Source organism: Onychostruthus taczanowskii, unplaced genomic scaffold, assembly GCF_017590055.1.
Source record: "Onychostruthus taczanowskii isolate IOZ18803 unplaced genomic scaffold, ASM1759005v1 scaffold34, whole genome shotgun sequence".
NCBI lineage: Eukaryota > Metazoa > Chordata > Aves > Passeriformes > Passeridae > Onychostruthus > Onychostruthus taczanowskii.
In genome coordinates, this window is record NW_024500794.1 from 2598873 (window position 1) to 2614754 (window position 15882).

General features: G+C 42.6%; 1 protein-coding gene and 1 long non-coding RNA gene across 2 annotated transcripts; both read left to right on the forward strand.

Annotated features, from left to right (window-relative positions):
* Window positions 1-1204: 1204 nt before the first annotated feature.
* LOC121339370 lies at window positions 1205-10233 on the forward strand. The gene is made up of 3 exons (XR_005953169.1): window positions 1205-1287; window positions 6440-6519; window positions 10032-10233. It is a non-coding gene; the product is annotated as an uncharacterized LOC121339370 (long non-coding RNA).
* Window positions 10234-11826: 1593 nt separating this feature from the next.
* On the forward strand, window positions 11827-14297 carry LOC121339243 (cytochrome c oxidase copper chaperone). Its single transcript, XM_041410896.1, has 4 exons — window positions 11827-12056; window positions 13515-13623; window positions 14019-14076; window positions 14148-14297. The coding sequence occupies exons 1-2, from the start codon at window positions 11938-11940 to the stop codon at window positions 13597-13599; spliced, it is 204 nt and encodes a 67-aa protein (XP_041266830.1). The 5' UTR covers window positions 11827-11937; the 3' UTR covers window positions 13600-13623; window positions 14019-14076; window positions 14148-14297.
* Window positions 14298-15882: the final 1585 nt, after the last annotated feature.

Here is a 15882-nt window from a genome sequence, read left to right on the forward strand (position 1 = left end):
CATTAGCAGGAATTGGACACTGGGATGGACTGCACGGGGAGGTGGTAGCATCACTGTCGGTGGTGTTCAAGGAAAGACTGGACGTGGCGCTCGGTGCCGTGGTCTGTTTGACACAGTGGTGTTTGACCATGGGTTGAACTCAGTGATCGCAGAGGTCTTTTTCCAACCTAACTGCTTCTCTGGTTTTGTGAAAATAGACTTGGTACATACTGCCCAGAGAGGCTGCAGGGTTTTTTCATCTGTAGAGCATCTCAAGAGGCTTGTAAAAAGTGTTACAAATAAACATCATGCTTTGCAAAACATTGCTGTTTCCTCAAGGAGGGGGTCATCCTTTTCTGTAAGAAACAAAGTTGGAAGCTTCTTCATGCTAAATGTTAAAACCAGAAAAGGCTAATGCTTTTGTGAACATAAGGAGATTTGCAGGCAGCGCTGCTTAGGAATAGGCAAAAACCAGAGAAATTGAAAATGGGCCCTCTCCTCTGTCTATAATCTTGAAGCAAGTCCCTTATGTTAGTTAGTTTGTGTATAAAACCGTATATCAAAGGGTTATTCGCAGCTTGTCACGTCTGACATAATGCTGGCCCCTCAGTACCTCATTACAGGAAAGCAACTTTAGGACTGTAGTTCCAAATTCCTTGGCACTGTGAATTTACTTGTAGACAATTTAACTTTGAATGCTAGTTTACTTTCTTAAAGGCCCATCCCTTGCCTGAAGCAACAACATTTTTAGGTTAGTGGGTCAACTGAAGATGTGTCTGAACTAAGAAATGCTGTCACAGCTTTGTTTCTGACAGACATCATCTACATCTGTACATCTGTAGGATGTGACTTCCCACAATGGATTGATCCATGCCCTAAAGATACCCAGCAGGCTGTAAAGACCCTGATTCTCCTAAGGAGTTTTACAGTGTGGTACCTTATTATAATTTTTGATGTGGCAACAAAAGCCACTTTTCAATAGAGTTCCCTGGCATTTCTCATTATCAAGTTCAGTTTTCCTTTCTTGTATCATGATTTCCAAGCTGAAATTTTTCCATGCTGAACATCTGCCTTGGGATAATGAGGTGTGTAAACTGTACTTTGGCCAAAAAATTATTCTTTTTTTTGGCTCCACCCTCTGGTATTTTTCCACTTTAAGGTTTTCAGAGATGACTAAATACAGGCGGCCTGGACTTCTTTTTTTCTTATGTAGAATGGATCCAGATGGAAACCAAGTTGAGAGGGAACAATGGAATAACTAAATGGATTCTTGAGAGTCCTACAAGATACCAGGGGATAGCCAAACAGGTAAGTACTCTCTGGACTCATGTACAACCAAAAAGGTGCAGTCCCATTTTTAACTTTTACTGCATTAAAGTGGACTAAATGTGAGATGTTGGCACATTTTTCTTTGTTCACCATGAGCTGCCTGGCCCTGCTGCCTCTGATCTGTTGAGTGCAGGCACCTGAAAGACTATGTAGGGAACCAACTCTGGAGACTGATGTGGCTGAAAACTAACTTGTCAAAAAATAAAAGATAAAAGTTTTTAGGTCACTGCATAGCTGCCTGAAGAGCAGTATTCACTCATGGGAGGTGACAGGTATATGTGGCTGAGTGATAAAGCTCAAGGTTATGCTTGAGCTTTGGAACTTGCTTTGATTATAGTGTGTGTGGGGGTAAAATATTGGCTAATATTTAACTATATTTCTAAGAAATCTCTGTGAACTACAGGTATAAACAGTGGACAGCCTTACAAGTGTTAAAAGTTATGTTGATTATTATTATATTGAGTGTTCTTTGCCTGAAATCTCCATGTTCTTCTGGACCTGAAGCTGTGTGAGACCTGACCAGGGCCCATAGCACACTGCTGTGTGCTGTGGAATGCACTGTGAAGGCTGAGTGGTGAGGTTTGGTCTGAATGGATCTTGTTTATTTATTTATTTACCTGGTTTTAATTTAAACCATACATTTCTGAAGAAAAATATTCCAAAATACACAAGGCTCTGAGGAAATATTTGATCCCAGGCATTAAACTTTGGCAATCTTCTCTATGATCAGTACTTTGGAAAAGTACTCAAAGGTTATCTGGTAGTTTGATCTGTGTATGTCAGGGACATATCCTGTTGCTCTGGTGAAAGTGAGCTGCAGTCAACTTTGAATGCTAGTTTACTGAACTGTAAGCAATCAAAAAAGATTCCTATTTCCTATGACTGATGAGCTTTCTGCTTAGATCTGTGGGCCATGGGGTTGGGGTTTGGTTTTTTGGTGGGATTTTTTCATTAATAACTTTTCCAGAACAAGATTGTATTGGTGAGCTGGGGTGTTGTCTATCTGGACATTTTTTTTATAGCCACTTTGCTGCAGGGCACACCAGGTGCTCAGATGTATGAATAAGCTGTCCACACCCTTGAGAGTTACTGCACAATGTCTGAGTGGATTAACTTTGCCTGTTGCAAAATGGCAGAAAAGTGCACTAGTTTAGCTGCCTGTGACAAAGGCTGAGCCAAATTAATTTTACCTCACATTAACCTTGAGATAAGATTGTGTAATTTTCTGCAAGATGAATTACTGCTACTCTGTTGATGGACTTGTTATGCTGTGTGACTTGCTGATGTGTTTGAACTGTAAAATCAGACCGGGGAAAGTAGAAAATTTAGCAGGGTAGGATTAGGCACTAGTTGGGAGCAGACCAGTAGCTGAACAAAGACAAGATGGATTGGACATGCGTGCGTGATTTTAGAGGGGAAACTTGGCTGGCTAAGCAAAGAACAAATAGTAGGAGAGGGGGGTGGTAGAGAACCAGAATGGCACAGGGAGGAGGGAGAGACAGGGTGAGCAGCCAGTAGAGCAGAACTGAAGAGGTTTGGACAAGAAAATGGGAGAGACCTAGGTGAGGAGCTGAAAAAGTGAGGAAGGGTGTGGAAAGGCAGGATTAGGGAGGATAAAGCAAAGAAGTTGAGCTAAACAGATGATGAGTCTCTAGTCTGTTTTCCTTCTGTCCTCCAAAGCTTGGGAGCAAACAGGGTTTCTTGAATGTGAGTTTTATCCTGCAATCCATGACAATCTGTGAAATCCCTGGCAAGATGTCATTCATCTAGTTTTAAGATTCATTCTGTAGATGGTCATCTTCTGCTCTTAGCAGGGGTCAAATGACAGCACTGTCATGGTGCTGGATGCCTGTGATACTTTGTGGCAACCTTTTCTAGTTATTAAAAAAAAAAATTAAAAAAAAAAAAAATATATATATATATATGCTACACGCAACAAAGTTCTAGCCTTGAAAGCACTGTTGAGGCTTTGATATCCGGAAGTTCCAAAAGTAATTTAAAATACGTAACCGTTTGTGTGCCATTTCCCATTTTTGCCACAGGATGTCACAATTCCTCCATGTGTGGTCCTGCCCATCACAGGCTCCAACCTGGGTGCCACCAGTTCAGCTATTGTATCCAAACGTGAATTGATGTAAAATAGATTTGGACCCATCCAAAGTAATGCCTTGGATTCCTGTTTGTTCCCTGTCCATTCCACAGATGTAATAAACATTTTTCCAGGGGTGTGATTCAAAAGGAAAGCAGCAGCACAAGGCTGCAGTCAATGTCATGGCTAAATTTTTAATCCAGAATAAGGGAGCCTTCCTTTCAGTCAGCAAAAAGGAGGAGGCATATGTGGTCACTATTCTCATCAGAAAGCAGGGGTAAGTGTCAAAAAGATGTGAGGAGACAGATGCTGTGACATCTACTGCTTTGTGGATTGAGACCTTGTGTCTGTGTTGACCTTTGGCTATGGTAAGGCATGGTAACCACTGTGGAATACCTCACTTGTAACTTGTGACATCTTTTGTAAAAATGGCCTTGGAGTACTGATTGTGGTAAACGGGGCTTCACAGGTGAAGTCTGTGGTTAATTTGTGCTGTTTTTACTAAGAGCCGTGGTAAGAGAGGCATCTTCTCATACAAAAACTGAAACGAAAAAAAAATAGATGAAAGTGTTTACAGGAGACCTGTTCTCTCTTGCCTTCTTTTTCTCAGTATGACTGTGGGCACATTTCCTGTAATAAAAGCAATACACACAGATGAGGATATCCTAAAAATTCAAAGTTCAAAGGAAATGAAGTAGTAGTACTTTGTGATCACAGTTAAAGAATTCACTTCAAAGCCTGCTAAAAGACTTTTGTAATGATTTTCATTAGCACTTTAAATGTTTTTTAAAAAAGAAGAAAGAATTAAAAACATTTTCAGTCTATGGTTCAAATTGTGACAAAATACAAATTTTACCAACACTTGAGGCATCTTCTGGAGGACACTCATATACTTCACTTCACTTGGATTGGGTCATCTTCTTAAATGATTATTCTTAAAGAATAGAGCTGACATTTGGATGATTTGCAGGGCTGTAGTCAGGCATGTTGTCTTGCCTCATGAAAAAAAGGATCTTGGATTGAACTCCTTAGGGAACTAATGAATTTCTAATGTTCTCACTCCTCTCATGTAATATTCAGAGGATTAAATGCCAATACCATTGTGTTAGCTTGCAGGTTCAAGTTTCAGTGTATTAAGACACTTTTCTGGGGACTGAATTTTTGTGCTTCCCTGATCTGAAGCAAGCATTAGAAACTCCTGATTTTCTGTGATTATTTTAGCCACTCCTTTCTGGACAGAAGTGCTGCAGAGATTAATTTCAGGTTATTATGACACAGTATAAACTCTTCCATATATTACACTCTTATTTACTCTTAAACAATTAGTGCAACATAATACAATCTATTAAAGCTTTCAGCATTTTCTTATCATCTCTCAGCTTTAATTGCAATCCACCAGATGAAGGCCAGGTGAGGGCTAGGATACATCCAGGGGCCCAGGGGTTCAGACCTACCAGAGACAAAAAGGTGAGGAAGCAGTGACAGGACACTGGGGCCAGTGACAGAAAAAAGCTAGAATTGGATGGGGTCTCAACACCGCCTTTTTCAAGGACTGGGAAAGGATGTAGAAGTATCACTTCCCTCATGTAAGAGAACACAGCCTGCACTCCCTTCAGTCTTGAAAATTCCCCTATCTTTCCCCTCTGTCTTTGCCTGCACACACACAGTCCTTCCCTCATCACTTCCCAGTCTCACATGGTGGAGACTGAGCCAAATAGGATCTAGGGCACATCCCCATTGTCTTGACATACCAACTCTGAGAACGTGATAAGAGCTCAGCCTCTAGTAGTTGATCTGGAAACATCCTCTCTTTGATACGAAGTCTTTGTATGCATGGATCCCTAGAAGAGAACCAGACCTTGAAGAATCCATTCTCATTTCAATTAAGGGACTAGAGCAGTTAATGCCAGACCATACAGGAAGCATGGATTAAAATGTAGAGTTATAAAGAGTAAGTACCAACCTAAGACAGTGCTTAGATAAAACACTGCACAACATATTGAAGGTCAGGGCAAAATAGTGAGGATGTGGGCTTGAGCTGAGTGTTTAGATTAAATTTTCTGCCATGTAGATGACATATGTTCCCATGTCACTTCTAAAAAAATAATTGTACTCCAGATACATAATGTGTTAAGGAAGATGTCAGTGTAACTAGGCTCTCTTGAAAATCTCTCCACCTGCATATGGAGATGTCCTAATGCTTGTTAAAATCTGACCATTGAGCACTTAATAGTCAAGTCCCATTGATTTTGGTGGGACCCAGGATTCTAAAGATCCTTGAGAAGAAGATCAGCAAAAAGAAAAGCAGAAGAAAACAAGTGCAAATGAATGAGGTGCTCAAAGTTGAAATATAGAATTACCATTGATGTGAAAGAAACGGCTTCAGAGTGACTGAACTTTCCACATTAGCTAGTAAGTTTGTGAAAAACAGCTGTGGGGATTCTGGATGGGTTCAGAAGGTATGTGATGTTGCAGGCTCTTTATAAGCAGTTTGCAGCACTGCACAGCATGTGTCTTGATACAACATTTAAAAGAAGTGAGATGCTGGAATGTGAGTACATAGAAGTATGAAGCTGCAGTTAGTGACATCCCAAATATGGAATGACTCATGTCTTTGTAAATAATAATGATTCCTTCCAGGCTTCCAGTCAGGTCCTGCAGTTCATTGAGAATGTTAAACCATTTTCTGTAGTGGAGCTTCACATGTCATAAAATATGACAATGAGAGACTTGAATGGATTCAAACAAGCCAGGTTTACCACTGACACAGGCATCAAGATGGCCTGCCATCAAGCAGAACAAAATTGTTAATAGCAGCAAAACTTACAGGAAAAAAAAAAGGACAAATTGAATGTGTGCAGTGGAAAAGAAGTGGACCTACAGTTTTGCTGCTTCTCAATTGACTGACAGCTTAACACCATTCACGAGAGTTGCAGAAACATTACCTGGCTTGCAGCAGAACTGGACTGGATCAAGGTAAGAAGTTTGTATTGTGGATGATTTTATGGAACTGCAGTGAGATGTTTTTTTTCTCCTGGACAGGCTCCTGGACTTGGGCTGTGAATGAGGTTTGCTGTGATGTACAAGAACAGAACTTTGGGTCTGCATTTGTTTTTTGTGAGGTGAGTAATTGGGGATGCGTGCATGTAGTGGTTTATATTAACAGTGGCTCAGCTGTCTGATTGTGCTCAGTTCTGACAATTCATATAGGTCTTTTTGCAGAAGTTTGAAAATCCTGCTCTTTCAAATAATGAGAACTGAGAATGGAAGAGATTTCCTCTTTGGAAAGATCTTTATAGGCCACTGTCTTGGGTAACTCTGCAATATTGGGAGAAAGAAAAATTTCCCCACGGGTGACTAATGTATATCTGCTTCATTCCTAAGTGCTTTTAAACCTGGGCTATTTTTTTCTGATTTTTACCCAAAAACAGTGAGCCTGACTGCAGTGTAGGGACAGTCCATTGCAGATTCATGTCTTTTGAGGGACTAGTGGTGTTATTTCCCAGGTGCAGATTAAAATTTTCTAAATTAGTATGTGTAGAGACTATCAGAAAACAGACAGTTGTCTTCTGTCATGCTCTTTTCTTGTGTTGGTAACAGATGCAGCCATCTGAGTGCAAACACCTGTCCTTCCCATGAGTCTGTGCAATAAGATTTATTCCAAAATGCTCAGATTTTTGTGGGTGTTCCCTCCACAAAAGGGAACAGCTGGTCAGTCACCCCAGCAAGCACTGAAATAAGCCTGACCAGCCTTTAAATGCACATTGAACATCAGCTGCTGCATATCTGCCTTGTGGAAAAGCTGCCACATGTCTTGTGTCTAAAGGCTCATAGTTCCTGCTTCTAACATATGTGGGGCAGGCAGGTTATTTTGTGGCGCAGAACAAAACAGCAGCTTCCTTCTTTTGCCTTATTACCAGGGAGACTGCATACTGACCTCACTGATCCAGATTTTGCAGTGCTGCATGCATGGCAAATTCCTCATCTTTACTTATATGTTTGGATATGCTTTCAATGGACAGTGACAAGAAGGGGCATAGTATGAAAGTGATGATAGTCCTAATCCTAGCACAAACTGGTGAGAGATGTGCAGAAAACAATGTGAGGAAGGCATTCATACCTTTTAAGTTTATACCAAAGCTCGTAGGAGGGTCACTGTCTTCTTTACTGGGGAGGGTGGGACCAGAGTCCTGGTCCCGGCATGAGACCCCAGAATGTCTGGGATGCTGTGGGCTGAGTATTGCTGTTAGAGACAGCAGTTCTGGTTTTAAACTGGAAAGTGACTTCATCCTTTCAAACTGCCTTCCACCTCCAGGCTGATGCTCTGAAGATTTGGCTGTGTTTCTGGCAAGAGAGGAGCTGTTGTAGGACTGGGTTTGTAGAGCATTCAAAAGACACAAAAGCTTTTAAAGTAATCTTGATTCTGCTCTTGTGTTTTTAAGGGCTTGCTTGCTAGTGCAAGGAGACTTCCTCCATACTAACTTCCAAGGTGGTCTCCCAGGAAGGGGATGGTTCAGTCCTGTGGTACAGAATCCTTGTGTACAGAATTCATGCTGTAGTCCTGAAACATGAGGATTTGCCTCTTCAGTCTGGGAAGGGACTGGTGCACTGCTTCTTGAGGTGATATCACTCCAGTGTTTGAACCCCTTGCCTTCACCTAAAGGTGGAGTTGAGCTTAGAGGGGGTGTAAATAATGACCTTAGAGTCTCTTCCATTGTACTAGATTGGAGCATAAGCCCTTCTGTCCCAGCATTCATTCTCTCTCTGGTGCCACTGCTGAGTGATAGCATTTGGTAATTGCAGATCTGCAACTCTGATCAGAAAGAGAAACTCTATCCTGTTCTTGGGCAGTTAATATAAGAGGCAACAGGTCTTGACGAGACATCTTGCTCAGAGCATTGAAATCATATATTTTCACGTTATCTAAGCATTGACACAAACCACAAACAACTTTTTTGACAGTAAAACACAGCATATGGTTGACTGGGCTGCTGGAGCATTGGCTGTCTTATGTTTATACTCAGTCAAAACCAAAAATACTTCTTTAGACTATATTGAACAGGCTTCTTTTTTCAAGATGATAAAGTGGTTCCCAGAATAGGCACTACATGGAAAATACCAACATACCTTCAGGCCAGTTTCATCACACAAAATTTCCACTGCTTAATGTACCTTCTATCATGTATATCAGAAGTATAAAAAATCTGGAAAACCCCAGCCTACCCCAGACTGTTACTTTCAAGTGACAATGACAGGGGATTACCCAACCTAACAGTAACAATGAATATAAATACATTTTTGAGGTTTCTTGAAAAACCTGTTCATTGGAGACAAGTAGATATTTTTTTGGGTAATCATTCTTTTAGTAGGTGAAACTGAAGACACAGGAAGCCAACGGCAATGTCTGCAGTGCTGCTGTGATATTCACACATTATGAGCCCCTGCCGTATGTTCTTCAATTCTGATAAAAGGCTGTACAGGGGAAATAATTTAGAAACCCATGACAGCTGGGTAGTCTCTCCCTATTTCACTCATTAGTCCTCTAAGTCAAGAGCTGTAAATGTCCAGTGCTACCTGCAGTCCTTGTACTCTCACATGTGGCACCAGGCTGCCAAATTATATGGCAGCTTGAGGGAGGGTCTTTTCTTATTATCTCTTTCAGAGACTCAGATTTTCACTGGATCTTTTTTCCTGGGTACTTGTTCCAACAATTTTCCCACGGTCTCATCTCAGTAGCATGCCCTTAGCTATTCCTTCTTGTCTGCTAGATAAATCTGTTCATTCTGACACATAGCTCTCTAACATAATTCTTCTGCCACTGTCAGCAAGCAGAGGACAAATAGAAAACAAAAATCACTGAGTTAACAATCAATTCTTATGCACAATGCAATGTCAGAAGAGAAATGGCTGTGGTCTCACCTCTGCATTGTACTCCAAATTGGTGTAATCAGTATCAAAATGTGTTAACCATGCTTTAATGGATATTCTCTTCCTTCTCTTCCCTTCCAGCCTCTGTACTTTCATCCCACCAATAAATGATTCCTTCTTCTGGGGCAATTCTGTTACAAACTGTTACCCTGCAAGGAACACGGCCAAAATAGCAGTGGTCCTCCTTAATCTATTTGGAAGGCTGCTGGAGTGGAATGTTGCTTCCAGAGATGTTTAGTCTTCAGAGGCCATACCTTTGTGCAGACCCATCTGAAGTCATCTCTCAAGATGACTAAATTTTAACCTCTCTCTGCCCTTGGCATTCCATAACTTGGGCCAGAGTACAAAATGTATTTTGGTTTGTGTCTTCCTTGTTTCTACAGGCCAAATCAATGTCTTTCAAACTTTCTTTTTAATATTCAAAAAGCTAAATAATAGATACCATTCAACTGCAAACTTGAGAAATCCTCTTGGAGGTTTTATTACAGTCTTTCTCTCAGAGTTGTGTTAGATAGACCTATCAACAGCCCTATCTAGGCCTTTGGAAAGTGGCCAGCAGATAAAGCTTTAGGAAGGAAAGACAAAGCTATTTAATTTTAAAGGAAAACATGCTTAGTATGTTTAACAAACACAGGAACAAGGCACTGCTTTGGAGAACTGATGAGTGCTTTTGATAGATGTTTTAATCTCAGCTTTTATCTTGCAGTGTGTTTGTGTGAATTTGGGAAAATAATATTTTGGTCAACAAGTGCAACCTGTATATGTTCCAAATCATCACACCTGGCTGCATGGCCTCACAATGCACGTGTGCTGAACCAGGAGGCTGTGTGGGTGCAGGTCACCTGAACAACCTTGCCAGACAAATGGCATAGTGGGGAAGAGGCTACTGAGCAGAGATCCATGGATAATTCAGTGGTGATTAGGTGAGTGAGTGAGTACATGACACTTTCTGTTCCTCCTTGTTCTTGTCAGTGTTCCTACGATTTTGGATCCCTTTACTACACACTAGAAACTACCAGTTCTTTTTTGACTCTTGCAACATCCCACTAAAAGACAGAGCAGCTGCATTCCCGTGGGCATATTAATCTTTTCCATTTGCAAGGTCTCAGCAGTGTCACATCCACTGCTGTCCTGCCCTTCCCCCATTGCCTGTGAGGGGTATCCCTTTGGTCTGCAGTGTGCCTGCCAGTCTAGTGTCCGTATCATGCTGGAGGTCAGGATGGGTGGCAAACACAAATGTAGCACTGGGAGGTGACAAACTATGGCCTAAGAGTCAAACTGTGTCTTGTATGTAGCAGAAATCTAAAAGGCAAAAGTGGCTACTGATGCCTTGGTTTGGGACAGACTACAAAGGAAAAGCAACTCTGTATCTTCTCCCTTATTGCCCATGCTTTTGTCCACAAAAGTTGAACTATACCTGGTGTGCAACAACCTAGTAATTACACACTCAAGAAAGACATTGATTATTTTAGAGTTGTGCAAGCCTGGGTGTTCTGTGGTATTCCACAGATCAAGCACACCAACTACCAAAGCTTTTTACTATTTATGCATTTTAGCAAACAAAGGCATTTGTTTTCATTGGCTACAAGTTACATAGTTGTCTTATAAATTAGTATTCTATCTTCCATTGGTTAACGATTTTCTCACTTTTCATGCAATATAGTCTGCATGCTCAGTCTTCTACTTGAGTCAGTGGGTTTCTGGAGTCAGTGGTACCTGAGTTGGTGGTCACCATCTCCCCCTACCAGAATTAACTTTTACCCAGTTGGAGCTATTTTAGCACAATGGCTGAGTTGGCTTTATTACTTTCTTCCTCATCTTGGGAATTCTGTCAGATGTCCTTCTGGCCTGTAAATTCTGCATTCTTTGTGTCCAGTATCAGTGCACATTCTTCTTTCCAAGATTTGTTACTCCCCCCCAAGGTCTGAGATCACTGAAGCTTGTCAAGCATGGACAGCACTTGGAGCTCGTTAGTTGCTCTCTGTTTCACAAACTAAATATCCCTTCTTGTTGTTTAGGCTTGAAAGCATGAAAGATCAAGCATCAGGGCACATCCTTTTGCAGCAATGCCAAGGGCCGGCCCTGCTGGGCCGCTGCCATGAAACCGTGACATTAACGATCCCAGTGATGGTGACTGTGCTGTGTCCGTGTAGCCCCCCCGCAATGAACTGATCCTCTGTTTTCCCCACTGGCTGAGTAGGAAGAAAGCGGTTTAGCTGGCTGGCCACAACTCTCAGGGTGGAGCCCGGCGCTGGCAGAGCCGAGGGCGTCACTTGCGCTTGCTGACTGCGGCGGGAGCCAGCTGCTCTCGCCTGACGAAGCCACTTGTCCTCCCCGCTGCCAGCTCCCTCCTTCCCCTTCGGGCTCGTTCAGTACTGCGTGTCCCTGGAAAATGTCACTTTCGCCCCGCCACTGTGCGGCAGCGCCCACGCTCGCCTCGGGGTGACGGCCAGGAAGAGGCGGGGCAGCGGCGGGAGGAGGGCCCGCACTCACCCCTCCCGGCAGGCCGCGGGCCGGGAAGGGGCGGGCGAGGTTCCCGGAACCAGCCGCGCTCGCACGGCCGCCGCCGGCCCGTTCTCCCCGCGGGCTGAGGGAGCCGGGAACTGCCCGCCATGTCCTCGATGGCCGCCGCCAGCTGCGACGGCAAGGGCGCGGGGGAGGCGCGGGAGGAGAAGAAGCCGCTGAAGGCCTGCTGCGCCTGCCCCGAGACCAAGAAGGCGCGGGACGCCTGGTAGGGACCGGCCCCGGGCTCCCCGCGGCCGCCCCTCGCGGCCGGGCCTTCCCCCTTCCCCCGGGTGTGCGCCCTGCCCGCCGCGTTCCCTCCCTTCCAGGGGTTCGTGCGCCCGGCATCCTGGGGGCGCTCCATCCCGGACGGAGGGTGCTGGAGCATCCGAGGGAGGAGGGACAGTGTGAATAGGGAGAGAAAACTTAAAAGGATACTTTAGAAACGAAGAGTTTAAAACCTTCGTAGCCCGTGTTTAAAATAGGTTTCAAAGATCAGCTTTTAATGCTGCTTGTAAATCTTCACTCTTGTTGATTGAAGCGACACGTACCAGCAGGTGAAAACTTTATTGTTCACCTGAGTATAAGTTACATTCTCTTTTAAATAAAGCAAAATACTCTGGGGTTTTTTTTTTGAGTCTCAGAGGATGACATTTTCCGGAGAAGTTCAAAATTCGGCAGTGACCTGTATAGCTGCTTTGGTAATTATAGGCTTAGTCATGATCATAGGACCTATAAAATTGTATAAAGTGCATCCTCAAAATGGAGCTTCTTTTACAGTGAATCTTTAAAGTTTAAAAAACTTTAATCTGATGACCAAGTTGTCTCTCTTTTTTTTTTTCACTTTGCTGATGGTATAGATGGTAGGTGACATAATACTGAACACTGGTTTTGCTAAGTTTAGGGGAGCATGGCTAATTACATGGTAGAGTAGAGGTGAATCCAGGGTCCCCTAAGGAAAGGATAGTAGGATGGATGTTACTGGTCAGATGGAGTTGCCTTGGGCAGCCAGGGGACGTGTCTATGCTCATTGTTAAAAAAAAAACTAAGAACAAACCTAACAGCTCTGTCATTCAGTCAAAAAGCAAGTCTGAACTTCTTTTGTGGTGTACCTGATATACCAACAATGAGAGGCTCTTACTTGGGTAGATGAGTAACATCAAAAGTTACCATGTATGGTGAATAATTTTTTCAACAATAGCTGGATAGGTGCTGTGTTTTGTTTTGCTTTTTGCTTCAGGGTCCTTTAATTGCAACTGAAGTTGGACTAAAATATCATTTACTGATTAATCTGTTCTATATTGTTCTCTTACTGGAGAAATTTTGTTGCTTCCCTACTGGATAATTTGAAACTGGCCAGCTCAGCATACTTGATGATGTGACAGCCTTGTGTTGTATAACAAATCCCCATCCGGACTTGCCCAGAATAGACCCTGGCCTGTTAACAGGAAGTTCTGTTATGCCTGTTGTCAGAGTTTTAAGTGCACAGCTCCAGACTTGGGAAACTTTTTGGGATGGTTTTACATTGTCTGGAACAGCAGTTCCCTTGACAGGATAGAAAAAAAAAGTATCTCTGGATCCTAATAGGGATTTTTAATTGTCCCCAACAGTTTGTCAGTTCTGTTTCTTTAGCTAAAAGAAAGTGAATATTTTATTGCTGAACCCTGGAAATCTTTTTGTTTTGCAGCATTATTGAGAAGGGAGAAGAAAATTGTGGGCACCTAATTGAAGCTCACAAAGAGTGTATGAGAGCTCTGGGCTTCAAGATATGAGTGAGATGAGCAGGACTGAGTGGGGTGAGTACAGCCTTCAGGATCTCTGCCTCTAAAGTGCCCTGGCACCTCAGCTGGTGCCCTGGAAGGCCCAGAGTAGTGTTCATGATGGTGTTGCCCTTACGAAAGAGAAGGCAGAGCAATCCTCATTGACATTACAGCCAACATTGCTGTCCTGTGAGGGTGGTGAAACCCTTGGCAGCACACAGCCTCTGTGAGTCACCCTTCAGCAGTGAGAATGGTGCTGCCTCTGTCATCTGCTAAGAGATCCAAACCTCAGTTTAGATTTCTGGTGCTAGGGCACATGGGAGTTGGTTTTTGTGGGTTTGTGCTGGGTTTTTTTTGTTGATTGTTGAACTGTTGCTCAATATCCAGTGGAAATCCATGTTTTGTGAAGCTGTGTTTTCTTTCTCTTCTAGATGATGTCTTTGGTGTGACTGTGTGCTGGAAAGCTGCAAAATAAATTATTTCTGCAAGAAAATAATTTACATTGTCTTCATTGACATTACAGCCAACATTGCTGTCCTGTGAGGGTGGTGAAAAAGAACTTACTTCAAAGAACAAATATAAACAGAGTCTATTTATGAAGAGTCTTTAATGATACAGTATGCATCACATCTGTAGCTTTTCCACTGCTTGCTCTTGACCACTGCTATAGAAAATATATTTTTTTCCTCTTAATAAAAGCCTGAAAATGACCAGTGTTCCTGGCTTCTGTTTAAAGAAATGACAGTGCCTTCCTTATGAGAGAATGAGGAATGAGAGAATGAGGAAAGCGTGTTCAATCATTGACATGGGATCTCTTTCTTCCTACTGATTGCTGTGGTGGTGTGGTTGAACAGAGAGGACTTTGGTGGGTTTTCCCACTGATGCAAATTGTGAAATCATATTGCACTCTTGCAGCTTTCAGCAGTCGTGCTGAATCTTGCAGTGCTGTTTGTGACAGTAGCTGTAACTATGTTTGCACAAAGGTGACCACAGTCTTATGAAATGAACTTCCTTAGAGTCAAAACTGGATTTGATTTCTCCGTATTCAGATTCTTCCAATGGCTTTTGAATACCGTTACCTGAGCTTCATTCTTTATAATGAAAAATTAGGTACTTTCCGTCTCAAAACTTGCTTGAGCCAGTAGTTCTGCAACAGAAAGGGAGCAGGGGACTGCTGCTCCCTGTTACTGCAAGTGACTTTTATGTACAGCTTACTTGCCTGAAAGTAAAGGGGTTTTTTTTTTTGCTGAGTTTTTTTTTCTGTTGATCTTGTGCTATGCACGCATGGGCTTTTGTTTTCTGGCTTCTTTCACTTGTATGAGATGATGGTGGGAAGGTAGCTGTTGCCTTTGACTCCTTCTTACAATCTAGAGAAACATTAGGTGCAATTTCTGTCTTGTTACTGGTGGGGCTTTTCTGGCTTCATAATATGTAATTGTGCAACCCTAATGTTACTCTTCCTGTGGTGAGTTGACTTTCCTGAATATGGTATCACTAATTACTTTTTCTCCTGATGAGTTTTCTCTTCAGAAACTGAAGAGACAAAACCTGTGCTTTGTCTTGATTTTTCTCCTGGCTTTGATCCTGCTGCAGGGGTGAGTGCAGTCATGATTGTTTCTCTGCCTGCCGGGCCCTGTGTATCCTGAGTTAGCAATGGTTTTTGGCTGTGAACATTTAGTATGTGACACTCGGTGCTACCTCAGTTGAGACTCACAAGTTGCATGAGGAGAGTTTAGGCTCTTCCTCTGGGAATGTTTTCTGAAAGTCCTGTCTTGAGGCAAGAGTTCTGTCCACGCTGCCTTTCAGCCTCAGAGCAGGGATGCGGGTTTGGCTCTGGCAGAAAGCATTCAAAGCTGCCTGTGGCACTAGCTGTTTGAGGAGCAGGACCTGGTGCTCTTCTTGGTGTTTATTATTGTCTTGAGGTAGGAACCTGTAGTTATGATATTTTATGAAAAATCCTTTGCTAGGATTTTTCCCCTCTGAGGAGCTGAGGGCCTCAGGAGAGAAATGTAAACAATAACTGTCTGCTGCTGTGGAATGCAGCAGGTGCATCTTCCATTAGTCCATGTGGGCTGTTTCAATTGATAATCAATCACAGACACCTGTGCTGAGGCTGTGAGCAGTCACAAGATTTTGTTATTCTATTCTATTTTTGCTCTTTGTAGCCTTCTGATCATTTTTTTCTCTCTGTTATTTTAGTATAGTTTTAATGTAGTATTTTAATATATTATATATCATAAGATAATAAATCAGCCTTCTGAGAAGTAGAATCAAACCTCGTGTCTCCACACATGG

What these genes read in the sequence shown, in the direction of transcription:
- LOC121339243 (XM_041410896.1), top strand. Translation starts at nt 11,938, where the DNA reads ATGTCCTCGATGGCCGCCGCCAGCTGCGACGGCAAGGGCGCGGGGGAG. An exon ending in AAGAAGGCGCGGGACGCCTG is followed by an intron (nt 12,057 to 13,514) that starts GTAGGGACCGGC and finishes TTTGTTTTGCAG; the next exon opens with CATTATTGAGAAGGGAGAAG.